The sequence below is a fragment of the Lycorma delicatula genome, chromosome 4, assembly GCF_047948215.1.
Source record: "Lycorma delicatula isolate Av1 chromosome 4, ASM4794821v1, whole genome shotgun sequence".
NCBI classification, from domain to species: domain Eukaryota; kingdom Metazoa; phylum Arthropoda; class Insecta; order Hemiptera; family Fulgoridae; genus Lycorma; species Lycorma delicatula.
In genome coordinates, this window is record NC_134458.1 from 96,048,783 (window position 1) to 96,076,518 (window position 27,736).

Genomic DNA, 27,736 nt, shown 5'->3' on the forward strand with positions numbered 1-27,736 from the left:
AAAAATGGAAGCAGGTTAGATTGAAAATCTCTATTTTTTAATAAAATAAAAAATCACAACAGCAGATAATTTTTCTTTTTTTAGGTATTTTGTGGCTTCTTTTAAACTATGAATTCAATCCTCTTGTTAGTTTTGATCAGGATATTATTAACAGGAAATAAACTATTGTCATTTATAATAGTGAAAAGCGTTCACATGAAAACTTAGCGTAGTGAAAAACTTGATACACATGTATGATAGGAAAGAAACTGTTCATCATATCGTTGACAAGTTGTAATATTTATTAGCTTTAAAAAAAAAGTTAATATTAATAGAAACATATTAACCATTTTTAAGATATTACCTTAGCATTGACACATAATTTATTCAATACATACATATATACACTTGTCTTAATAAAATTTAATTATTTTAACCAGGAAAACAAAAAATAACCAGGATGAATGCCTGGTAGCTCAAGAGAAGTTACACCCTGTGTGCGCCCAACAAGTGGAAGGTCCACTTCCTACTTGCCACTCGCTGGCCGAGTATTGCAGAGAGGATACTGAATGCAGGTAAGGCTACACTATCATTAAATATAAGTTAATAAGTGAATAGATGCACACCCTGTGTATACATATTTTAAAATTAAATAATGCAGATACAAAGAAAAACAAATTAAATATATTTTAGTGGATCTAACAAAAAGGTTAATTACTTCTTTTTACCTTAAATGAATTACAATATAAAAATGTAATTACACTTAAAAATTTATTTAATCTCTTTGCTATACTTACAATCATGGTAAGATTTAAAGCAAATAAACAAACCAAATGCTACTGCTGGATGTTTAAATGATTGTTAATGCTATTCATTGTTACAGAGGTAACTCAGAGGCTATTCATTATTTCAAACTATTTATTTTATGTAAATAAAATAATAATTTCTTTAGTGCAAATAATTATATATATATATATATATATATATTGTCGCCGAATGCCTTCGACGATTCGTATTTCATAACCTTGTGATGGCCCTGGAAAGGGCAGTTTTTTGCGTTAGCTCTGAGAAGAGCTGTTGGGTCCGGAAGCTGGTCTCCGATGAAGTCGGGGAGTTGCGGCTCGTCCATTGAAGTCCGTCCGGGCTTTCCCTTAGCGGCAGTTGGGTCCCCACTACAGCGTGGCAGTGGTGGCCCCCAGAGCCCCGCGGTGTCGGCTCGGCGTCGATTGTCCTTCGCCGGCGCGGCCGAGGCGGTTCTCCCCTAGCCATTTCACGCTGGGACGGCTCCTGTTGCTTAGTCCACCACGGCCAGGGCGATTGAAGCCCGGCGTGCTGGAGCTGGAGCGGGAAAGTAGCGTCCAGCGGTTCCCTCGGCGGACCGGCCAGGCCTGCGGCGGCCGAATGTTGGCCTCCGCCGGGAGGTCCCACGTTGAGTCGGCCAGGGGACTTCTTCTTCTTCCAACTTCTTCTTCAGGTGGTGGTCGAATTGCGTTCACTCTCGTGGTGACCGCTCTTTTATTGGTGCCTGAGAGTGGTGGGACTGCAGTGCCACTATGGTGGGAGAAATGCGCGGCGGGAGTGATGCTTGTACCTATGCGTCCATTTACTGTGTGCCCCGCTCACATCGTTGCTATCGTTATCGCCCGCCGATATTAAATTAAGCTTATATGTAGTAACTATATATATATATAAACAAAGAACATGCTATCTATGTGTAAACACACATAGATAGCATGTAGATTAATTATCCTTTAAACAATTAAAGACCTGAATTCTTTCTTGGTTGAACTACGGTTCCTGTTTATTACATATACAAAATAGAAATATGTTTCAATATACATAGTTTTCCATATCAGTATTACATGTAACCCTAGTAAATCTACATAAATGAGGTTTTACGGTAATCAGAAACAGCACATTTGCGCATTAACATTTACATAAAATAAAATATAAATATAACTGTAACAAACATATATATGAAAAAATACATAAGTTTCATTTTAACATAACAATGATCTCAAAATATGTTTCAGGAGCAGATTAGAAAACTATGAACAATCATGTGCTGTTGATAGTGTAACCAAACAATGTGCTGGTCCACCAAGCCAGTGTCGTAAAGCGATGTTAGGAATACTTGGCACAGCCCTTCGAACTAACTGTGCATGCAAAGGAACTGAAATTTCTCAATTATATGATTGTATGGGTTGGCAAAGAGTACTCTGGTTTAATCCATGCGTCGGTCAGTAAACATTCATTTTTCTTTCTTTTTTTTTTTTTTAAGTAGCTTCAGCTGTTGTAGTTATCAGTCAGGAAATGAATGAAACTACATCCAGTACTGATCAATTTAACTAACCTGTAGGAACACATTTATTAAACACAGCTTCAACTCATCCCTTTAATTTCTAGGAAGCTACTTACAGGCAATGTCTGAATATGTTACTAAGAAATGTAGGCGATTTATATATACATATATGTATTGGCAATATATATATAAAACACCAATATAGTATATAATAAGACCATTTTCCTCTACTTTGGTTTACTTTCTACTAGGTAATCAGAAATCAGTTTTTAAATATATATATAAAGGCATGAAATTAATACTTTTTTTTAGATTCTAAATAAATAAAATATAATAAATAGAATCAAAAAATACTACATTAACAAAATTCTTAATAATATTAAAAGATAAAACAAGTCAACAAATCAATCCGTCAGTGAATGGTTCAACTATTTAAAATTATAATAAGGCAAGTCCCAGTCTTTATAAGTACATCAGTACATCATTTTATTTTCATTATTTTTGCTCACTATTAATAAACACTATTAACAGCATTATAGCATATAGTGTAGGTTATAACAAGATTAAGGTGTAGCGGTCTAAAATAAAATAACTTACAAGTAATCATTTAAACGGTAATATAAACTAGAACAATAGTCATATTTACTAATAAAATACAATAATAAGAAAAAAGCTGTTTTCTAAAACTTCATAGTTAAATCTACAATATGTTAGGGACTACCATCCTGGAGTACAAAGAGTATATAAAGAATGCTAATGGCAAAAACCACACTTAATAGATCGGTTCTCATGGATCACCAGAGTTAAATGTTTGTTGTTAATTCACTTTAGATGGCTATATGCATGGTATGTAACTATATATTATTAAAGTCAATATCACTAAATAGATTAAACTGAAGAAAAACATTGAAAATAATTTTACATAACTTAAAAAATCATTAATTAAAAGAAAATATAGAAGTACAATGAATATAAAATCTTGTTTTGGAGAAGGTCAAGACTGCATTACTATCGAAACTGAAAACATTTACACCCATCTAATAGGACAACACAGTAATAATTGTTGTACTTTTATTTATGCACATTTAATTTATTGATGTTTTCACGTGTTAATATTTATTATTCATTATTACCTACTTAGTTATTAATAATACAATAAATAAAGATTGCAAAAACAAGAATTTTAATTTAGGTCTATTTTTAAACTAAAAAAAAATTTAAAAATTTACAATAAATTTAACTATTACAATAAATAGATGTATAATTATTATAGTACAAATTTTTTTTGTATAATATTTAGAATTTTTTATTATTTACAATCAGAAATGAATTTTTGAATAGCTGTATGTATATATACAGGTGTTTCTAAAATGGTGGGCTCCCTATACTTTTTTCAGATTCTACTTGTAAAACTAAATAAAAAATATTAAATAATAAATTGTTAAAATTAATTTTTTTTAAATTGTTAATTTGTTAATAATTGTTAATGTTAATTGTACATTAACATTTACATAACATAAAATATAAATGTAACAAACAAACATATATATATATATGAAAAAATACATAATTTCATTTTAACAGTAGGTGAAAAAACTGTAGCTGTTAAATGAAAAAACTTTTGAAAGACTTCACATATGGGTTAGGAAAACAGGTTCATTTACACCAGGGAACCATGATCGTGGTATATCAAAGAGTACTAGGACTAATGAATTAGAAAAAACTGTTTTAAATCGTATAGAAGAATCCCCTGATTACCTGAAGTATACATTCTCTGGCAATACAAGCAGGTGTGGGCCACATGACTGTGTGGCGGATTTTAAATGGTACATAACTGTCTTTACCCTTATTACTTGCAGCGCGTACAGGGGTTGATTACAGATGATTTTCCATGTAGATTGGCTTTCTGTAACTGTTTTTGAAAAACATTAATTGAAGACCCTTTGTTTTCGGCAAGGATTCTGTTGACAGAAGAAGCTTCTTTCAACAAGAATGGTGTTCAAAACTATCACAACCAGCATATAGGAAGCGATGAGAATCCTCATGGTCCCTACCAAAGTGGCCATCAACAAAAAAGATTTTCCCTGAATATAAGGGCAGGAATTTTTAATAACTTTCTTTTGGGTCCTGTCATTCTACCAAAAATAGAGAAAATTATCTTGCCCATTTGACCAATAATCTTCCACATTTGTTGAAAAACCTACCTCTACAATTAAGAGGAAATATGTGGTTTCACCATGATGGAGCTACAGCACATTTCAATCAGTTGGTATCAGATTTCATACGTGAAATTTTCCATAAAAAATGGATAGGCCGTGGATAGTGTCCTGGCTTGTCCAATCACCTGACTTAAACCCTCTTGACTTCTACCTGTGGGGCCATTTGAAACATATTGTTTATTCAACATTAAGAATATTCAACCAAGGACCCAAAATGGATTTCAAGAAATTAGGAATACTCCCGGAATTTTTGAACGGTTAAGACAATCTTTCTGAAAAAGAGTGAAGACTTCTCCAATTTCTAATGGTGGACACTTTGAACATCTCTTACAACTTTTAACGATTTTTAACTGTTTATTAAAATATATATATATATATATACCTAACCATCTACAATAGTTAACGTAAAATTATCACAGGTAACTTAGTTGCCTTATTTATTTAATTATTAGGTCTATTATTGTGAGAAAATTATTACTTAATTTGATACTTATCTACAATACTAGAATTAACAATAAATAAAAACAATATTTAATCGAATTGAACGTAAAGTGGAGGAAATGAAAACAAATCCAAAATTACATCAATTTTCTGCCATAACTTGGCTATTTGTTAACCGATTTAAAAAAAAATGTAATTGTGTTCAAAATAAAAGGCTTAATATTTTAGAAGATAACATAAATTTTTATAAAACTAATATTTATGTAGATATAACGGATTGAAAAATAAACATGGCCGCCATTTTGTAATTTGCGAAGATATTTAAGTCTTGATTTGTTGCTAATTTTAAAACTTTATTACCGAGACGCTTACCAAATATTAATGCGATTCGTCAATCCGAACTTGCAATATAAATTTTTATATAAAAATAACAAAATGCTGGACAGGGGGAGAACGAAGGAGAAATTGCCATTTTCCCTAAGAATATTTTTTGTTTAGTTATACAAGTAGAATCCGAAAGAGTATAACCAGCCCACCATTTAAGAAATACTCTGGTATATACATATAGTATAGTCTTTATAAGTATAAATAATTATAAGTACTCTAAATATTTTTAAAGAAATTATTGTCTGAAATTAAACAAAATGATAATAAATTTTAATTATGGAAAGAATTTTTGCTATTTATGAAAATAGTAAAACAATCTGTATTGCAGAATTGAATGAGCTAAATGCTACGAGAAAAGAGTAATATAATGCCCTGCACAACGACTGTCTGCCTCGTGCAAGCAAGATTTTTTTTCATCATACACACTGTAAAATATATATTATACTGACAAGTAAGGCGTTATCATTTAGATTACACTTTAAAGTGATTTAAATAAAGAATAAAAAAAATGAATCGACTAAAACTTGTAAACAAAATGTCGTTTTTTTTTACCTTAGTTTTAGAAGTATTTAAGTGATAGTAATAAATTAGTTTTTAATTACTAGCTTTTGTAAGTAATTACTTATTCAAATTGTATGATTAAAAAATGCAAAGTACTTTACTAAAGCAGACTATCATGCAAACTGTTGCGTTTATCGGTACCATGTAAATGCTGACAGTGAGTAATTATCATCATATTTATTTATATTACTTTTTTTGTTACAAAAAGCAAAAAACTATAAATATTATAAGTAAACAATCCGTTTCATCCAAAACAAGTTCTACTGAAAATGTTAGTTATCACTATCATACCCAGGCCAACGGTCTGCTTATTTTATTTTCTCTGTTACTGAATCACTTATTTTCATTGCCTAATTATTACCCACATCACAAGACACATTAGATATCGATCTATAAATTTTTACTATAATTGCTGATTAACTGCTCCGTGAAGCAATAATAAAGCTTGAAATCTCGTTAATTCAGATAGAAAAAGCTACAAAAATTCTAAATAGGTAACATTATATAATATGTAATGTAATATAACATACCGGGTGACATTTAAGTATGGAAAACATCTTTATACTGCATATCTGAGAGGTATTTGGAGGCAGAAAGAAATGGGATTCTATTTAGTTTTAAAAAATTCGCATTATGGAAGGTTTTTAATTTTTGTCCGCCGTATTGAATCAAACTTAATTTTTTTTTTAATAGAAAGGTTAAATATGATACATGATTTCGATTTAAAATTTTACAAGAAAGTGGTGAACCCCGTATTTTTGTTAATGCCTTTGTTATCGAGTTACAACTATTCAAAGTTGCAGTGACAGAAAAATCGTGTTAACAATAAAACGTGTTAAAATGCACGGTATGAACAATTTTATTGCATTTTACATTCATAATGAATACAATAACGAACTTTAAATAGTGATATATTGATAATAATAAACGATAAATAATAATTAACACTACAAAATTAAATGTCTATGTCAACTGATATTATTTACTTTAAATGTTACAATATTTATTTAAACATTTTTAATAAATGTTTTCGATCGTAAATTACTAATGAAATAAATGTTTATAGCATACCATTTTACAATATGTTCAAAATGGCTTCCCCTTTACAGCTTGGCAGTGTGCTAACCTCAAGAAATAGCCGCTTATAATTTGTATCATGTCTGGTGGTACACGAGCAGATTCGTCGATTATTCTTCTTTTCAATTCGTCATTGTCTTTTGTTTTGTAAACATTATTTTTCAGGTACCCTCAAAAAAAGTAATCCAGAGGAGACAGGTCTAGGGACCTGGCAGGCCAATCTATTGCCCTCTACGACCTATCCGGCGATCGAAAACATTTATTTAGAATTTTAAAATAAATAAAACAATATGTTTCTATTTTCTCAGGGTAATCTTTTATAAATTTTAGAAGATTTAGTAAGTTTTAATATTTATTAATATATAAAAAATTAAGGTATTAATTAATTTAAACTTTTTCAATAAATCTAAATTAATATGATGTTTATTTTTTATTTAGATATATTTAAATATATACGTTTTTATTCAACATCTTGTCTAGTGTGTTGCAGTTAATTAACTATTAACAAAATTCACCTAAGAACACATCAAAATAGCGCATAATTAAACTTACCAATTTACACAAAACCTTTCCAAATCCACGGATCCATCATCAGTTATAAAATACTTCATAAGGTAAACAACCCATCCATCGTAACATATTAAAAATGAATAGTTATCACAATCAGCTATTTACTATAATGGAATTTTGGTGTGTTCATAAGAAATTTTTATTAAACTTACATCTGTTTATACAGCACAATCTCGATTATCGAAAGCAACTGGGCCTGTTGCTAGTAATTTAAATTATCCTCAATTAATTTTTAGTTGTTACAACCTAGTTATAAATAATCCTAATAACTGAATTTGCAACAAAATCAAGTAATTTTATAAATAAAGTAATATTTGTTAATAAACACAATGCTTATTGGAAAGCTATTTTTTAATTAATTTAATGTTATTTCAGTTAAATGCTACTGAAAATGTAAAATTATACAAAAAAGTTAAAAAAAACTACCAGTATACATTTTGTTGTACATATTTTTTTTTTTTTTTAAATACAGATATTTAAAATTTGTAGTGTGTACAGTAAATAACCTGACACTATTACTTTATTAATTAAATTTATTTCCAGCATTCATCATCATCATCACTGTCTGTTCCCATCATCCATATTACTTACTCTCATACTTCCTCTTCTCTGTTTCATCTTTTTCATGATTCCATCTAACACAATTATAAAGAGCAAGGGTGATATCATGCTGCCTTGTCGAACTCCTCTCTCTACTCTTAACTGCTTCGATTTTCCTAAGTATTCATGCTGCATTCACTCCTTTTGTCCAAAGCTTTAATAATTTTAATAACTCCTTCATTTATCTCTTTCTTTCGTAACTCGTTCCATCTTATTTCTTGATCGATGCTGTCAAATGCCTTAATAATGTCCAGAATCACCATTACCAGCTTTTTACTATTTTCCCATTTCTTTCCACAAACTCAGTATAGTGTAAATATTGTGTCCATAACTGATCTCTCACTTCTGAACCCCACTTGTTCTTCTTCCAACTGTGCCTCAATCTTTTCTTTTATTTTCTTCTCTAATATACATTCAAATAACTTCATCATATCTGGTATTAAGGTTTTACCTCTTTAATTGTTGCAGTCCATTCTGTCACCTTTCTTAGAAATTGGGATAATAAGGCCTCTCCTATCACTTGGTACTTCCTTATCCTGCCATATGGCCCTAAAGAGTAAATTGTATATTCCAATAATCCCTGCCACTTTTAACATTTCTGTAGATTCCTCATCCACACCAGTACCTTGCCATACCTCATTTTCTTTAATCTCTCTTCTTTCTCTTTCATTGTAATCGTCCCATCTAAGCCTGCATTCTCAGTTTCTGTTTGAACTTTCATTGTCTTTCCTCTTTATCTTCTGCTGTATTCAGCAGGGTGTTAAAAGATTTCTTCCATCTATTTAGGATTTCCTGTCTCCCTTCCAGAAGTGTTCCATCCTAATCTTTGACGCCCCTCATCATCTCTCTCCTTCCTCTCTTTTTTCTCATCAAATCGTACAGCAGCTTTTTACTTCCCTGAACATCCCTTTCCAATCCCCTTGTAAAATTTTCCCAGCATCTTTTCTTTTCTTTGTTCACTATTTTCTTACATTTTATTTTCTCTCTTCTGTACACTTTCCTATCCCTTTCCTTTCTGTTTTCTTTCCATTTCCTCCATGCATTCTCTTTCTTTTTTACTGCACCTCTAACTGTTTCTTTCTAACATTTTGTTTCCTCTCCCTCCTGAACCCTTTACTCCAACCCTATACTCATTCTGCTGCTCCAAACACTTCTTAAAATTATATCCATTCCTGTTCTAACTGATTTATTTCACCCTTTGTTATTAGTCTTCTAATTTATTCCTCAAATTCCTGCTTCCTTAATCATTTTTTTTTCCTTTTTAAATTTGTAATTTTACCAATTCTTAATTTACAATTAATTATCACAATCCGATGATCCCCTCCTGTAACGACTTCCTCTGTAACAATTTTGACATTCATTCACTCCCTTCTAGAATTTTTCTCTGTTAAGGCATAATCAATAACAGTTCTGGTTCTTTATTCTCCCCCACCCATATCTGGTTACTTTCTTGCTATTCTTTTTCTAAACCGTGAATTACCAATAATAAACCCATTTCTTTCACACAAATGTAACAGTTTCTTACCCTCTTCATTTCTTTCCCATACCCATGTGGTCCCATAATCTCTTCTACTCAACTTCCTTCTTTCCCTACTTGTGCACTGAAGACCCCTATTATAATTGTTTGCCTTTTCTCAATTATCCTTTTCACGTTCTCTAGGAAATCCTTAGTTTTCTCCTCTCTATTCCCCGATTGTGGGGCATAAACTTGGACAATATCTCTACTCTTTCCTTCTATTCTCAGCCTCATCCATAAAATACCAGTAATCATCTTCAGCAATAAATTTAACAATTTTGTCATAATCATAAATTTGAAATGTTAGTTTACTCAATCTTCCTCCACCCATTCCTCCAATTTGTTTTCACCTTTTCACATTCCAATATATACATATATTTTAAATAAAAAACCAAATTCTTAATTTAATAGCAAACACAAATTTTTAGGATTGTTTTTATACCTAATGTCAGCTATATTTTAATCAACAATTAATTAATTAATGGTTTTTTACCAATTAAATGTCATGACTGCCAATATGCAGTCTGCATTTTTTATTGCACTTTAATAGTTTTCCTTTTTAATTTTATTTTCTACTGCTTCTTTAACACCATGATCCATAAATCGACTAACAAACAATATATTTACCAGAAGAAAAGTAGGTTTATGATTCCTGATGTAAGGACATAGAAATAGCTTTCTCTGGTAACTCTTTTTTGTATTTAATTTTTAACATATGTGGACTGAAATTACGATGAAACTAATTTTCAAAAATGCTAGCATATCCACGCTGATTTTTGTTAACTTACCTTACAGGCAATAGATCTAAAATTCAGATCTTTCAGTAATCTTGCCTTACCTGTATTGTCAAGTGAAAAACAATAACTGTTTACTAACATTACTACAAACAAGGACAGTCGTCATGTGCTCTACTCATTTTTAATATGGAAGGAGAAATTTCTTCCCATGATACTAATCTTTTTGATGACAGCTATTAAATTTGAGTCTGTTTTATCAGCATTATATACACAGCATGTCTGAAAAGTTCCTGAACAAAATTAAATAAAAACACATATTTAAAGATAAATGAATTTATTCACGTCATCCCTCCACACAGAACCCTCCTCTAGTCATACACTCGTTGCAGCGCCGGTAGAACCCGACAAATGCTCTGGAGAGATTACTTTGTGAGATCGCCTTCAACTGCTCGGTGCAAGCCCTTTGGATGGCCGGAATGTCGTCAAAAAAACGGCCTTTCATATTCAACTTCAGTTTTGGGAACAGAAGATAGTCTGCTTGAGCCAAGTTGGGTGAATAGGACGGGTGAAATAAGAGTGATTTGATTTCCGACGTAATATGTTAAAACTATTGCCATGTGTCCCGGGGCATTGTCGTACAAGACAGCCCAACTGCCCGGATCCCGGTCCGACTGCATCCCGGAGCCCAACTGCATCGATCTCGGGCCGGATTCGATGAATGCGACGCACCAGGCGTTTCATTATTTGCAGATAGAATTTAGAATTCACGATTTAACCAGTTGGTACAAATTCATGATGAATCAGGCAGGCCCTTTGAGTCGAAGAATGCAATCAACATCGTTTTCACTCTTGTTTTTTTCTGCCAGACTTTTGTCGGTCTTTGTGTTCCAGGACTCGACCAAACAGCGGATTGACACTTCGTTTGCGGATCATACATGAAGCACCAGCTTTCATCCCCAGTTAGAATGTTTTCAAAAAATTCGGATCGCTATCGGCAGTTTCAACAAAGTCTTGAGCGCAAGAAAGACGCATTTGTGTTTGTTCTTCGGTCAAGAAGTGTGGAACGAAACAAGAGCACACCTTTCGGCGGTTCATTTTTTCTGTTAGAACTGTACGTACCGCGTCTTTACCGATGTTTAGTTCTTCTGCTATAGCCCGAAGGGTAAGATGAGGTTGTTCGAGCAGGAGTGCATGCACTTTCGCAACGTTTTCGTCGTGAACAGCTGTTGACGGCCTCCCGCTTCGTTCGTAGTCATCCAATGTCGTCTACCATCTTTAAACCTCTTCACCACGTGTATGTTGTAGTACGAGATGCGGTTTCATCACCGAATGCTCTCTGTATCATATAATAAGTTTCAACGAAAGATTTTTGAAGTCAAACACAAAATTTTATCGCGCTTCTCCAACCATGTCGCGAGCTCGCACAACGTCACATGAGCACAAGGTACGCGGCTGAATATATCTCGAAACTGGAGTGATGAAATTTTGTACACAACTCGTCAATATCGTACTACATAGTTCCTTGGTTGTCCGAGAGATGGTGCTACTTGTATCGACTACAGAAATTTAGTTCGGAAACTTATCAGACCTACTGTGTACGTCTATTCTGATTCCAGTGCTTTTGAACTGATTAGGTTTAAAAAAAAAGATTTTACACGATCAGTGACTGTCAATGTCAGCAGATAATTTTTCGGCTAACATACCGAAAAAATATCTGAATAATTAAAAATTATTCGGTATTATACCGTGTTGATTTTTAAATCTATCAGACAAATCTTTACAGATTCAAAACTGTATTCGGTTCAATCAATTTTTTATTAAATTGGTTTTCTTTTACAAAATAGATCCAGATATTAGTACACCTCGAGTTCTTTGTTCCATAACCGCACAGAAATCACCTAAAGTTTCAAGGTCAATTTTTTCAAGAATAACTTATTTACATTCAAAAGTAATTCGAACAGAATTTTGGTTTCTTTTTTTCACTTCAATTGCCAACAGTCATTTCCCTGACATGGAATTCTATATTATTTTTAATAGCTCACAAGCATTTAGTCTTTTATCTCCTTTTTTTGTATAAAGATGCTGCTATATATTTCCATTTTGTATTGAATTTTTGATGAACCTTGTTTTTAACTACCTGCAGTAATTAATAACACAGCATTAATTCACATAAGATAGGAATTACTTGCAGTAGACTAGACTGAACTTTATTCATAGAAAATAAAAACTGAACTGAAATAAAATAAACAATTAAAAGTACACATTCACTAAATCTTTATTATGGATTCTGTACTTATTTGTTTACATAATGTAATTGAATATGATTTGTACTGTTCAATAATTCAACACATTGGAAGCATAGTTTTTTGTATAGAGCAGTTCTGAAACATTCAGTCATTCTGTAACCTAATTCAAGTGGCTAATCATGATTAACAGAAGTTTATTTGCAGTGTAATATTTATCTATTCATGTAACTAATACAATACTTAAATTAATATAATTAAATATTATAATGAAGCATATTTGTAAAACACGGCAGTGTAATATTAACTGCTTTATGAAAAATAAAAACAGTAGAAACTACTGCCCAGTTACTCAAGGTGTAGCTCACTTTTTCTGTAATTGAATTGAAAAAGGATATAGTACTATATCAAAATTGATATTTAAAATAATAGTTATACATTACACACACATGGGCACGCGCACGCACACACACACACAAATTATCTTTTTAAAATTTTTTATAATTATATTTCTTATTTTTCAGTGGAATCTCAGCGTGATTTTCATGAAAAAAAGCTAAGAGCAAGTGTAACAAGAGGTGGTGCAGAAATGACAGGGTCAACCGTAAGCAGTCCAGCAGCTCGTCCTACAACAACTACATTACTAACAATGCTTACATCTACCTCAACCACAACAACACAAACACCATTACGATTAGTAACTACAACTACTTCAACAACATTATCAACAAATACAGTTACAGCTGCAATAACAACTAGTACAACACGTACAACACCAACCGCACCTCCTACACCTCCACCGGTAACATTTACAACTCAAACCACAACAGAAAAGACAACAGTTGCAACTACAACAACTACTACACAACCAACCACAACAACTGAACCCACAACTAAGCCACCTCCAACTGAATCCACTGCTGCACCAAGTTAGTACAAAACATTACAAAAACAAAAAAAAAAACAAAATAGTATATAAGTAAATATTTCTATGAAATAGTTAAAACAAAATAACATAATTCTTGGCAATTACATGATACATAGAAATTTTTATTATCAGTACTTTGTCCTGATAATAGAACTGGATTTTCGTATTCTAATCTGTACTTTGTACGAGTAGTGTCACTTGTTTCAGAAAATAAAATTTAAAAAATCTTTAATCTCATATTAAACTAAAAAAAAAAAGATATAGAATAATGTGATAAAACCTCTACAGTATAAAGTAGTATATCTCAAATTGTTCAATAAATGTTATTTTCCATCACATGTTCTTTCTGAACTGGATGGGAGATATTCTTTGTATTTTCTTTGCAAAGTGAATGACATAAAATACTGATTTATATAATATACAAGAATTTCAGTATATACAGTTATTATTTTGTTAGGTTAGTGTAGATATATAAAGGGACAAGAATATGGAAAATTCATCGCTGATATAAGGCCAGGAACCTGCCAATGGTATGCCTTATTACTGGTAATACCGCTATTTCATAATTCAATCTTCTTTCTAGCCAATTTATTAATCTGTGATAAGTTAATTCCCTTTTATTTTTTATCCTCTACATCCTTTTCTGAAGATCCTTTAAAACTATTTCTTCTTTTATTAATCATTCGCTGCTCTACCAGTAAAATCTTTTTCTGAAGCATAAATATTTTTTATTTGCAAAAACACTAGATAAAAATCACTTTTTACCTTTTTTAGTTTCCAACTTAAATTTTTCATGATTATTCCTGTATCTATTGCCGTTAATACCCATGATTAAAATTCATGTATTTTCCAGATTTTATTTTATTTATTTTTTATTTTTATGACGCTGTAATTCACAATTACTAATAAATGGGGTCCATATAGTACTTCACAAGACATATCTTCTCATTAAACTTACCCAATTACCCTGTACATAATACAAATTTGTAGGTTAAAATAATTTACCTGCTTTAATAATATGATATTACATTTACTATAATAACAATTGTAATAAATCTTAAAAATAATAAAATCAACCTAACACCAACAAAATTTAATTATTATTTTTATATTGATTCTCCTAGCTGATTTTGGTCAAAATAAGATATTATAATTAGTTAATTTTATCAGATTTACTGGCTTGAATAAAATAATTACATTAAATATTATAAAATAATGTTATTGACTATTAAAGGAGTTTGAAAAATACAAAATATTATAACAGTAATAGTTTATGGGCTTTTCTATAAAATTTCTTAATTTTTAAAAAAATACTATAATTCAATTTAAAATACTGTAAATTCAAATACAATTTAAGCTATTACTGTAAAATGTAAAGCTTAATATTAACAATGAAAGTTCAAGTTTTCAACAAGTTGAATTTTAATTGTATAAATACAACAGTTAACTATTTCAAACAGTGTGACAATCTTTTAAATTACAGTAGAGTACTTTTAAAGCTTAATTTAGTAATAATTAAACAAGGTATGTCTTTTTGCCGATACTCTAACGTCATTGTATCTGTAACAACAAGAATAATAAACCCAGAATGAAAATAGATAGAAAAAGTTTTCAAATGGGAATATATTACATTTATATCATTTTATTATATTTATTTCACTCTCATGTTTTCTGTGGCTTTTGTGTCTTAAAAATTTTTAAGTATAATTATTGGAAACATTTCATCGATGTAACTAACTTAATGAATATTCCAAGTAAAAATGAAACATAAAAATACAATCCAAAATAAAAGTTTCAATAAAAAAAAAGGAAAAAGACTGATGGAAGAGAATTGTTTACGTTATATAAAGCTAAAAAAAAGGTTATTTTGGTAAAATGAAGGTTGTACATATGATAATTTATGCACCTGACCACTTCCATATCTGTCTTTCATGTTGTTCATTTGTCTCTTTCTATATACAGTTAAAGAACTATCAATTTCGTAAAAAAACTGACTTTTTTTTTGTTTTTTTAACACCAACACATGAAAATTTATGATGAATAAATCTTCTAAATATCTGAATTATTCTAAAATCATAGAATAAAATAAATTAATATATTCAGCTTAAAGCTCTGGCTGTCATCTACATTGGCCAATTCAGATTGTTGGCTCTGTGCCTTGTTCAAGCTGTCAGATCCATAACTTTTGATTTCGATTTGAGCCAATCAACCTGCTCAGCCATTTCATTGACCTATGTTCAGCGGTTTGTGAGGGGGGAGGGTTAAAGCTAAAAAAACATCTAAACAACCACCTGTATAAATAATTTGGTAACAGGAAAATGGCCAACCCAATTCATAGTGTAAACATATACAAAGAAAACTGACAAAGAGTAAAGGATTGATCAACTTACTCTCCATTTGTTGATTAGACCTCTTGACTACAAGAATAAATGGGATAATAGGTAGTTTATGATCTTGCCCATGACCAATCCAAATACCGTGCGTTTCAAAATGAATATCGGCATTTTAAAGTTTTGTAATATTTATTAAGTTTTACTTATGTTGATAAATTATACATGAAATGAAACAGCAATCAGACAGTTTTTCCTGTAGGTGTTTAATGTCAGCACCATTCGTCACACATCCAGCCGATAGGAGGAGGAGGAGGTAACGGTGGCATATTCACTTGATCCTTTATAAACCCCAAAGAAAAAACTCGCACGGGGACAGATCGGGCGAACGTGGAGACAACGGCAAATAAACCCTGTCATCTCGTCCACGGCGACCGATCCAGCAGTGGAGAAGAATTTCATTCAACCGACCATGCACAGCGTTATCCCAGAGAGGAGGAACACCATCTTGTTGCAAAACAAAGTTCTGTGGTTCGTATTGCAGTTGAGGAAAGAGTTGTAGCATATCAAGGTAGTTCGTTCCAGACACACTTGCTTCCGCGAAAAATAATGGCCGAAAACTTACCGTCGGGATACGGCTCAAAATACCTTTAGTTTTGGAGTCTTATTCACACTGCAATATATCGTGAGTATTTCCTGATCCCCAGATATGCACATTATGGTCGTTAACTTTTCCATTAGCATGAAATGTTGATTCGTCACTGAATACGACACGATAAAGAAAGTCTTCGTCACAGTGCATCATTTCGTTTGCGAAGCTAGTACGTAAACCATAATCTGTAGGCTTTAGTGCGTGCAACAGCTGTTAACGATATGGATGCAGTTGTAAGCGTTTCCTTAAAACCTTCCACTAAGACGTCACTGGAATCGGTAATTCGCGCCTAGCCTTCATAACGGATTTCCTAGGACTACGACCAAAAGAATACCCTCTTACGCGTTTAACATTGTCTTCGGACACACTCGGTCGTCTTGTACTCTTCCCTTTACAAATACAGCCACTGGTTTCAAAATGTTTATACCATAAACGAATGTTATTGTCACTCGGGGATCACAACGGAACGCACGTTGAATAGTAATTAGAGATTCACTCTTTGCAAACTGCAAAAGAGAAGGCTTTCTGTTAGGAGGGGGGGGGGGGTCGCCATCTTTGCTACTAGCGCTTTCAAGCGGAAGATTCAGGAAATAATTTATGAACTTGCGCGCAACTAAAACTGTTTGAGATGCTCTTTTATTTCATGTATATTTAATCAATGTACGTGAAACTTGAGAAATATTACATAGCTTTAAAACTCTGACATTCATTTTTAAATACATTGTACTTATTTGACCTTACAAAACCAGTTTAATATTACTTATATGATTTAATTTCAAATCCAATATTTGTCAACTAAATGGTAAGACCTTTGGTTTCTTAATCGGTGTTTCCTAACCTAGTTTTTATTTTTATTTCATAAAATTAATATATGCCAATTGAATTTTTTAAATAATAGTTATACTACATTTGATAATGGCGTACATTAAAATATTAACACATTTTTACTGTTGAAAAGGTTTTAATTGTTTCTATAGTTTAATTTATTAAAAGATGTACTCACCAGCAATTGACATAGGTATTAAATTAAACAAATAAGCATTTTAAGTTATATAAAAAGAAAATAATAGAATTTACATACCTATTCAAACTTCTAATGGTAGTACCTCAAATCAAAAGTTCAAGAGCTGGAGTATGGTAGATATTCACATGAAAATTGATGATGAATTAATGTTTTCTGAATTACTGAATTATTTTAAATCTTCAACAAAAGAAACAAGGTGTAGCATATTGGAACAATTAAAATGGCATTTTTTTATAAGTTTAAAACACATTTTGATGAAGTAATACAATAATTAGAACATTGCAGGACAGGTAAAGTATTTTAAGGTTTAAAAAAAAATCAAATTGAAGTTGTTATAAATCAACATTTATTTATATTTCTACCAGCAGTTTTAACGCTTTAAATACCAGCCATTTAATTAAATTATGCACCCTACACCCCAGTGCCAGATGTTTAGTGGTATTTTAATGCTTAGTTAAAAATTATTAGTAGTAGCTCGAAGCATAACTCTTACATAGAATGAAATTAAAAATTTCTACTCAGTACATTAGCCAAAAATGTAACCAGAAAAAAACCCTTTGCCCAAAGGTGTTTGTAGGTATGAAATGAAAAATATACTTTTTGATAAATCAAAAACCGATTTGCTAATGTTTTGGAATTCTGCATGTAAAGGACCTTCATTACTGTCATCTACATTAATTTCAGATCCCTCATCACTCCATTTTCTATATAGTTCATCTAATATCATATCACCATCTTTATATACACCCTCATTTGCTATAAACAACAAAGTAATACTTCTGTTAGCTATCAAATAAAAGACTTGATCTAGTTTTTGCAACAAATGCTATGTACTGATATTTAGACGTGCTACAATTAATAACAAATCACACATAAGAAATTTTAGAGGTTACTATCACAATGGAATTCATTATAAACCATAGAAAATAGGAGATGTCAATAAAGAGCTTATGATTATTTACTTTAAGTTTAATGTGATTCATATCATAGCCTTGTACTTGTAGGTATAGGATATATTGCTAGTTTTGAGTAATGAATTTACTGTTTACAGAACTTGAGTCATAGATAGATAATTCATCATTAAATTTACTATTCCAGTAGTAATCCAAAGCAGAGAAAGGATGTTTATAAAATTTAATGGAAAACGTAAATAAACAGTGTAATGATTGTTGTTAGATGTTTTGTTATCCTCAGTTACAATGGTCTAACTGACCAATAAAATGATAGTAATGTAAGTTAGCAAATGTGATTTAATATTGTTGTATAACATAATTAGTCTCCTTTACGTAATTTAACTATGTAACATAAGGTTAATTATAGAACTGTAACAGATAAATTAGATATAGTTTTAGAATAGAAAAATTCAAGTTATTATTGATGATGTTTATATCCTCCTAAAAATCTCTTAAGGTGTAGAAATATAAAGGTTAATAAAATCTAGATATATGCAAGTTGCCATTTAATTAGACAAGTAAACCTGCAAATTAATTGGCAATTAATGTACAGATCTTGCTGATCTTTGATTGTGAGGATTTGTTGTTATGATACAACTGTCAACAGAGTATTATCCCCTTTTAGGTATTCTACTTCCCATTGTTGCAAATACCAGAGATATGTATTAGTGTCATAGTGCTATAACCTAATCATTTAGGTTTAGTAAGAAAAGTAAGCCAGTAAATACTCAAAATTTTCCAAATCAAAGTATTTACTGGTACTCGTTATCAATTATAGATCTAATGTAAAATTAATTATCTATCTTTTAAGAGTTTATTTTAAAATTCTCTACTAGTCAATCAAAATATTCAGAATAAGTTGGAATTTTATAGATAAGAATGGCAATTCCATTGAGCATACAAACATTTTTAAATGCTAAAATAAAAGAATTAAAAATGACAAGGCAAGATTTTATAAAAGATAGTGAGTGGTATACTGGCTTCAGTAGTTAGTTGTTTTATAAATGAAATTAGTATAAATCCTACTTTAAAAATTGTAGTTAAAATTGCAGATTATTTTAACTGTTAGATGAATTAAGTGTTCATTTACAATTCATTACAAATTGCAGAAAATAGAAGATATTACATTACACCTCTGGCATCTTTCACAAAATGAAGTGTTGATGTATCAATATGGGCTTTTGCACACAAAATGCTTACAGTTTTTAATTCTCCTAGTGTTACATATATTGTTTCAATTACATTCAATAATACTTAAGGAAACATACTTTTACTTTGTTTTATGAAAATATTTCAGGGTACTGTGTTGTTCAAAGACCACATCATATGGATCAATATATATTAGAAGGAGAAGGCAAGAGAGTAAGTATATACATTTGCACCAATTTTTCATTTACTCATTTGTTATAAAAAAGTTGAGGATTAATTATCCAAAATAAATTTTGAAAAATTAACTCCTCTATGTATTTCTACAATAATTTAATTTTGCAAATAAAGGGTAACATTTTTAAACATTTGCTGTAATTTTCCTGTTTATTTAATCCACCGATCATTTATTTTTTACTCCAACACAGGTAACGTAAATGGAAATAGAATGCTTAAAAAATTTCCTTTGATTCCAAAAGAGAGGATCAAGTGGATCCTAGTGAGTTCCTTTGTAGCTCTGTCCTTCCTAGGCATGTATTTTTTTTTTTGTTTTAACAATTATTGATATCAAAAGGTATATTTTCTTATGATGCATCAAAACAATGTTTTTTTACATATGAAAAATTAGCATTTTTGTTATAAATCGTACTTAAGGTCACACTGTCTAAAAGTCATCATGAGAAAATAACTCTTCTCATAGTTATTCCTTCTTAACTATTTTCTTCAATAATTATCTTTTTAAGGACTTTTTTCCCTTTCACATATAAAAAATTGTGTTTAAAAAAATTATAAAATAAAAAGGTTTTTAATATCGAACTAGAATTTTAAAGTTTAAAGTTTAAACACAAAACACTAAAAATCAATTTTTACTTCTTAAAACATAGCTAAGATATTTTATTAAGACCAGAAAACTAAAGAGTAATAAATTTTTACTAATTTGTTTTACAGTAAAAACAGAACAAAAAAACCTGATGTTTAACTAATTACTCTTAGAGACAGATTTTACTATTTGTTAACAAAAATATGATTAAAATATTAATATGTCTGCAATGCCAAGTTAATTAGAACTCTATTTATACATTAATATAATTATCCTACTGTATCAAAACATGTGAAATTTATACACCAGTGACCTCACAGGGTTTTTCCCCAAAAACAAGGAAATTTGAAATATTCTGTATTTAGTATTCTTTATTCTATATATATATATATATATATATATATTTGTACATAGCTTAGAAAATTGCATTTTGGCAGCAGAATATTTAGATTAACTCTACATAAAACAGGTCATTAGTGTATATATTTCACACATTTGATATATGTACATATTCACATGTTTGAATATATAAATAACAAAAATACTAATTTACTGCAAGCATTCAGGTATAGTGATTTGAGATGTCGTAAAGAGTGTCTGATACTGTTGATTTTTTGAAATTTTGAGTATGTTGCTTTTTGTGATGTGGATGTCAAGAAAATACACTGTTATGGATAGAGAAGCTTTCAGAAGAAGAAAGAGAGAGAAAATGAAGAAAGAAAAATCTATAAAAAACAATAAATAAATTCTTTCTAGAAAAAATTTATAGAAAAGCATAGTAGATGTGAACAGTAAAAGTTATTACACTTGAACAAGCAAAAGGGTGAGTCGTCTACTAATACTATAGGTTAAGCCCTAGGCCCAAAGGTATAAATACTGTTTAGGACCATTGGAGTGAGTGTGTGGTAACAAAATGGCAAGGCGTACATAACTAGTATTCCATTTTTGGACAGTGGTTAAGTTCTAGTGAACAGGGATCAAAGTGATATTATTCATTTTAAAACTGTAAGCTAGTTCTTTTAGTAAACATTAAAACTGAATAATTCTTGCATAACATCATTTGTTGATTTTGATTTTGAAAATTAACAATCTCTTGTTAATTTTGTATTAATTTCTATTAGTTATTGTAAACTTTGTATTAAAACTGGAATTGTATTTTGCTATTTATGATTGACCAATTTTGTATATTATATGTTATTTAAAGGTACATAAATTGTTTTTGTAAGAAGTTGTACGTGTGCTAACTCTCAATATTTTTGTCAAACCATGAACAACAATATTTTGAGCAACAATATCAATATCATGAGCAACAATATTTTTTTAATGCTTTATATTTAACTATGAAGTTTTATTTGTGGTACATTTGTAAGTTATAAAGGTATAATGGTATAGGTATAAGGATAGTATAAGTTATAAAATTACTTTGTATTTATATAAACATTTAAGAACTACAGTAGAGAACATTAGACGATTGTATTTAAATTACTTATTTACACAGTACAATCAACATCAACAGTCATAATCTACAACTTATTGAAAAATGTGTTGTATCATACATAGCTAGAGATGTCATTTGTCCTGGCTTGTTGCATCGATTGACAGAGCAAATCATTATGAAAAATATTACTTTGAGAAACACTACTAACACCAGTAGTCTTTGGAAATAATAATCTGTATTGAAAATAAAAACAAATTATTTACATTAAAATAATTTTTTTAATTCTTATATTTTTAGTTATACCGTGATGAAGAACCTGATTGCTCTGAGGTGTGTCAGTGTAAAGAGGGTGAAGTACTTGTTTGTAATACAGTCTGTGTTACACGGGCTCCTTGCAAAACAGATTTTGCTTTTTACAATCATGCAGCACCAGCATACCAAGCATACAGAGGTCGATGTCTGTGTTATTCTGGTCGTTTTATATGCATGCGGCCTCCACCTGGTAAGTTAATAGAAGTTAAGAGGACAATTTATAAAAAAAAATGTTGATTATGTACCATAAGCTATAACAGCTAATATAAGTTATATTAACTCACATCTGTAATATTCATTATCTGCCTTTAGCAGGTCCCTTTCACTATGCTCATCTGCATTATCCTTATTCCCAAATAAACTTTTAAGTTCCTGGTAAATCCCACTTCCTTTTAGATCAGCTTCTCTTTTTTCACCTTCTACTGATCCACTTAAAAATTCCCTTCCTTTCTCATGTTCCAGTTAGTTAACTTTCCAATTTTGAATTGTTCTGACTGACCTTCTATTACCATTAAACTTCCTTTATATTTGCAGTCTATAACAATAACATTTCTGTTATTAAAAATTCACTACTACAACATATATTTGGACTGAAAATAAAGAAATCGCCAACAGCTATGAAACCTAAAAATATTAAGAAATTTATCACTTACTGTATATTGTGGAGAATTGCAATTCACAAATACTTAAGTAGGTAACCAACACCTGAAGACAGGAGGGGATGAACAATTTTCATAATCACTTTTTAAGGCTCAGAGGCCCCAAAATATTTAGTAAAAATTTACTTATTTTTCAAAATATATTCAAAATTTTGTAATGTGCAAATACTTCCTCATATTTTTAAATTGTATATGAGAAGGTAGGCCTACAGGAAAAATAATTTGGTGCAGACAAAAAATAGAAAATCTTAATTAAGGGTTAATTTGCAAGATAAGCTGCAATTTTACAAAACTACTCGTTCAATCTTACTAATACATTAAGTAAGCTAGGAACTGAGGGGAGATAGTGAATGAGGGATCCCTAATTCATTACACTCCTCTGCTAGAAAAAAGTAACTGGTTCATTTCCAAATTGATTTTCATCATAGAACACACATACGAACCATCCATATAAAAGTGTGTATGGATACGTAATGGCATGAATCCAGCGCAGGAAAATATAAATGCCCAGAATTTTATTAATTTATTTAATAAATGATTAATTCTTTTAATATTAATTATAAAATTAAATAATATGCCCAAAAGAAAATTAATAACTGAAAATCAATGGATAAAATGGTAAATTAGAATTATATTTTTTGTTCTTTCTTATTTCATGTGGCATAAAGTGACCATTGTTCATTAAAATTTTTAACACTATGCAGTGAAACTGCATGCAAAGTTGTTTAATTGTGATCTAAAGAAACAAGTTTAAAACATGACTTCAACCATCAGTACTTAGCCCTTAATTCACACCCATCAGCTACCAGGATTGCCTGACAGATATTCCAGGTGTTGTGGAATGAATAGATTACAAAAGAATGCAGTTTACAATTTTACTCATTCTCTACCAGTTGTTGAAAGTAAAATAGAGTTTTATGTATTTTATTATGTATATAAAAAAGTAAAAATTGATACACTATTTGAACTGTATTGCAATGGTTCTCTTCTATTGATATACACTCAGTGGTATATTATATAATTGAGATTTATGGATGATATTGTGTGCATGTGTTCACATGCGTGATTTTGAGTATTAGGTTGTGTGAATGAGTGGTGGGGATGACTGGTTGGGTAGTGTGTATGCAGTGTCCAGGAGTTGGGGAGTCGACGTTGATCACTAAGTGTGTGTGGTATGATGAGATTTCGGCTGTTCATGTGTCATATTAGTCAGTTTTATACTTTTCATATCTTATATAATCTTAAACCAATAAATTAATTACAGTCCACTGCAAAAATCGTGTCATTTCATTTCACATCAACCAATTTATGTTATAAATTGAACCTCTCCTCCTGCATATTGGAGCTTAAAATTGATTATAAGGTAGAATACATTTTATGCCTCAATAAATTAACCGCAAGGTGATATTTATCTAACAGAAAGTTTTTCACAAGAAATTTTTAATATAAACTAGTTTAAACCATAGATATTGACCAATTAATATTCCACTTATCTGGTCATACGAACAAACCATTTTTCTGGGAGGAGTGGTTGTTTGGAAGACTACACGTTTTCCTCTTTTTCTAATGTAATTGGTTCCAGAACTTAAGTAAAGTTTGGTAATGAAATTAAAATGTGGGCTTGGTATGTTTCCAAAATAAATTTTTAGCTTTGAAAATATTTACAAAACTAAAGTGTTAAACACCAAATACATAGTTTTTTTTAAGACACTAAACAAACTAAAGGGATATCTGTTCCATCACAAATTGTGTCATACAAAATTGGTCTACTGTAACAGGTGCCTGCCTAACCAACTGCACAATGGAAGTCCAGGTGTGGGTGTATATACCCACATTAGTGATCATTGTTGAAAAAGTTTGTTAGTCAACTGAAAAGGGGCTGCACCCTTTTATGTATGTATTTAGTAGTGCCCTTTGGATCAAACAAATATAATTTTTATTAACATAAAATTAAAAAAATTATTGAATACTTACAGAAGTACCATGTCACTTATATGGTTTTCAGATCAGTACAACTTGCCGCAAGGAGTGTTCCTATTTGTAGGATACAGCGAAGCAGATGAAACATTACTTAAACCACTAATACAGCTTGAAGTGCAAGATGCTGCAATACATTTACAAGGTCTTCTTTTACATCTACGACCTAAGGTATAAAAGATTTATATATAAATATGTTAAAACAGATAATACAGTTTTTTATCTAATTTTTAGATTTATTTAAACATATATATATGAGAGTAGATCAATAAATACCTGTATTAGGAATGAAAGTGCAAGTTTTTCAGTAAAAAGTTTTTTTATTTTTCAACATAATCTTCTTTTGAGAATACACTTTTCTTAATATGCCTGTCATTTTTTAAACCCTCAAAAAAATATGATTTGTCAAACTCTTCAAAATAGACTTCTGTCTCAATGATAACCTCTTCGTTTGAGACAAATTTTTTTTTCCCGTGAACATGTTTTCATGTTGGGGAACAGAAAGAAGTCAAAGGGAGCCAGGTCGAGCGAGTACGCTGGTTGCGGCAGCAATTCATGCAATTTGGCCACGACAATTTCGGATGAATGAGCTGGTGCGTTGTCATGATGAAACAGCACTTTTTTCTTTGACAAGTGGGGCCATGTCTGTTCAATTTCTTATTGAATCGGTCCAATAATTCATTGAAGTAGTCCCGTGATTGTGTTTCCTTTTTCCAGAAAGTCTATGAGGATTATTCCCTTTGCACCCCCAAAAAATCGTAGCATGACCTTTCCGGCTGAGGGACGTCTTGGCCTTCTTTGAAGCAAATTCGCCCGGAAAACCCCATTGTTTTGATTTTCGTTTGGTCTCTGGCGTATAGTAATGGATTCAGCTTTCATCAACGGTGACAACTCGATGTAAAAACTCGTGCAGATTTCGCTTAAAGAAGTCCAAACATTGCTTCAAAGTTGATAGCCATATCCGCTTGTTGTCCGAAGTGAGCAATCGCGGCGGCCATCAGGCCGACAGCTTTCTCATTCTTAACTTATCATGTAAAATGTTTATTGCCGTTTCGTATGACACACCTACGGCTTCTGATTCTTCGTGCATTTTCGTTCGGCGATCAGCAAGAATTATTCCATGAATCTTTTCAACGATTTCCTCAGTAACCACGTCTGTTGGGCGACCTAGGTGCTCCTCATCAAAAACAGATGTAAGGCCACGTTTAAATTTGTTAAACCAATATCTCACAGTTGTCATAGATAGTGAATAGTTCCTGTAGACAGATTCTAACTTTGCTTTTATTTCTTCGTTTTTTCATCCAAAAATAAAATCGAATTACGCATCGATATTATTATTTTTCTATTGTATCGAAAAACACGTTTAATACAAATGGCTGTCACATAAAACCTAACCTATGAATCAGTCTGAAATTTTGTCGTCTGGCGTCTTTATGTGAATGGTAGTACACTGTAATAATGCCAACTTTTCTCAGCAACGCCACCTATCTTCAAACAGGATACTTGATCCTACATCCTAAATACATTACTGTCCTTTTTGGGCAGTCGCATAATTACAATAATAATTTTCTTAAATTTTTATAGAAATCTTCCGATATTTCTGTCATGATAAATTATTATGAGAATAAATGAACATGAAAATTTATGTTTTATTTATGAAACTGTAGCACTGCCACGGAAATAAATTTTCCTTGACAAATGTCCCGATGCCAATGCCTTTGTCCAGTCCTAATTCAGGCATTTTGAAATTATTACTTTTTCCTAAGCCCTACTTCAAATCAAATATAATAGAACAGCGTTTCTCAACCTGGGGGTTGCGGTGATATGAAAGGGCGTGGCGAAATTAGCCTACAACTTTACACGTAAGCAATAATAAAATCATTGTATGAGAAAAAAAATCATTTATTATAAATATTTTACTTACATTTATAAGTACACATGTAAAGAAAATAAATTAATGAGAAGGTTGCGTTTGTTTGTAATTTTAATTTTCTCCATATATGGATCTATGTTAGAAACACATAAAAGCAAATTGTTTTCAAGTGATAAAAAATTAGTCCTTTATTTAGTTTTAGCGTAACCAAATACGAAAAGCCCGTAACACAAAGGTAAGACGTGGCGAAAGAGATTAATATTTTCATTGCTTCTGTGACTAAATTTCCAAAACCACTTCGACGAGCGAAGTGGTATAATATTCCGCCAACTGAATTTTTAGCTCACGCAAATGAATCTTCATGCTATCCGAACTGTGGTGAATAATAATATCTTCTTCATCCAAATTATTCTCAATATAAACGGAAGTGAGTGGAAACATATCAAAATTTTTGCTTTGAAGGCAAGTAATCCAGATATCAAACTTTTTTATGAAAGCATGAACTTTATCTACCAATAATACAAATTTTTTATCACGTTCTTGTAAATTCACATTCAAGTCGTTTAAATGCGAAAATGCATCAAAGACAACAGCTACATACACTCGTTATTCTGCAAAAAACATTGAGAATGGCATTTGTTAATCTGGTAATAATATTACTAATTCTTCTCCCAATTTTAATAACCCGGTTAACACACTTTTCCTCACGATACGACTTCTGTACGCAAAAGAAGGATTTTTTTCTTTTCGCCCGTTTTATGCTGTTATAGTTTGTAGTAGCTTCATAAAAAACATCAAAAAGACATTGTTCTGTTGCATGACCAGGTTTTGATTTGCAAAACAATATGTATGTATCGGCTTACCACATTTTTTTGGGTCCAACCCAGAATATATTTTTTGAAATTACTTAAAAGTCTTAACAGTTTACTGAAAATTAAACTTTATTTATTCAGTTGTATTTTTTACTAGATGACTTTTCAAAAAATGGTTTG

At 31.0% G+C, this 27,736-nt stretch overlaps 1 protein-coding gene across 1 annotated transcript in view; it reads left to right on the forward strand.

Moving 5' to 3' along the window:
* The window catches only part of LOC142322676 (uncharacterized), a 239,772-nt gene that overhangs the window by 204,829 nt on the left and 7,207 nt on the right, over window positions 1-27,736 (forward strand). The window contains exons 6-9 of the mRNA XM_075361754.1: window positions 13,157-13,561; window positions 19,817-19,881; window positions 22,221-22,425; window positions 24,900-25,042. Coding sequence (XP_075217869.1) covers window positions 13,157-13,561; window positions 19,817-19,881; window positions 22,221-22,425; window positions 24,900-25,042 — 818 coding nt within the window. The remainder of the gene's footprint in view (window positions 1-13,156; window positions 13,562-19,816; window positions 19,882-22,220; window positions 22,426-24,899; window positions 25,043-27,736) is intronic.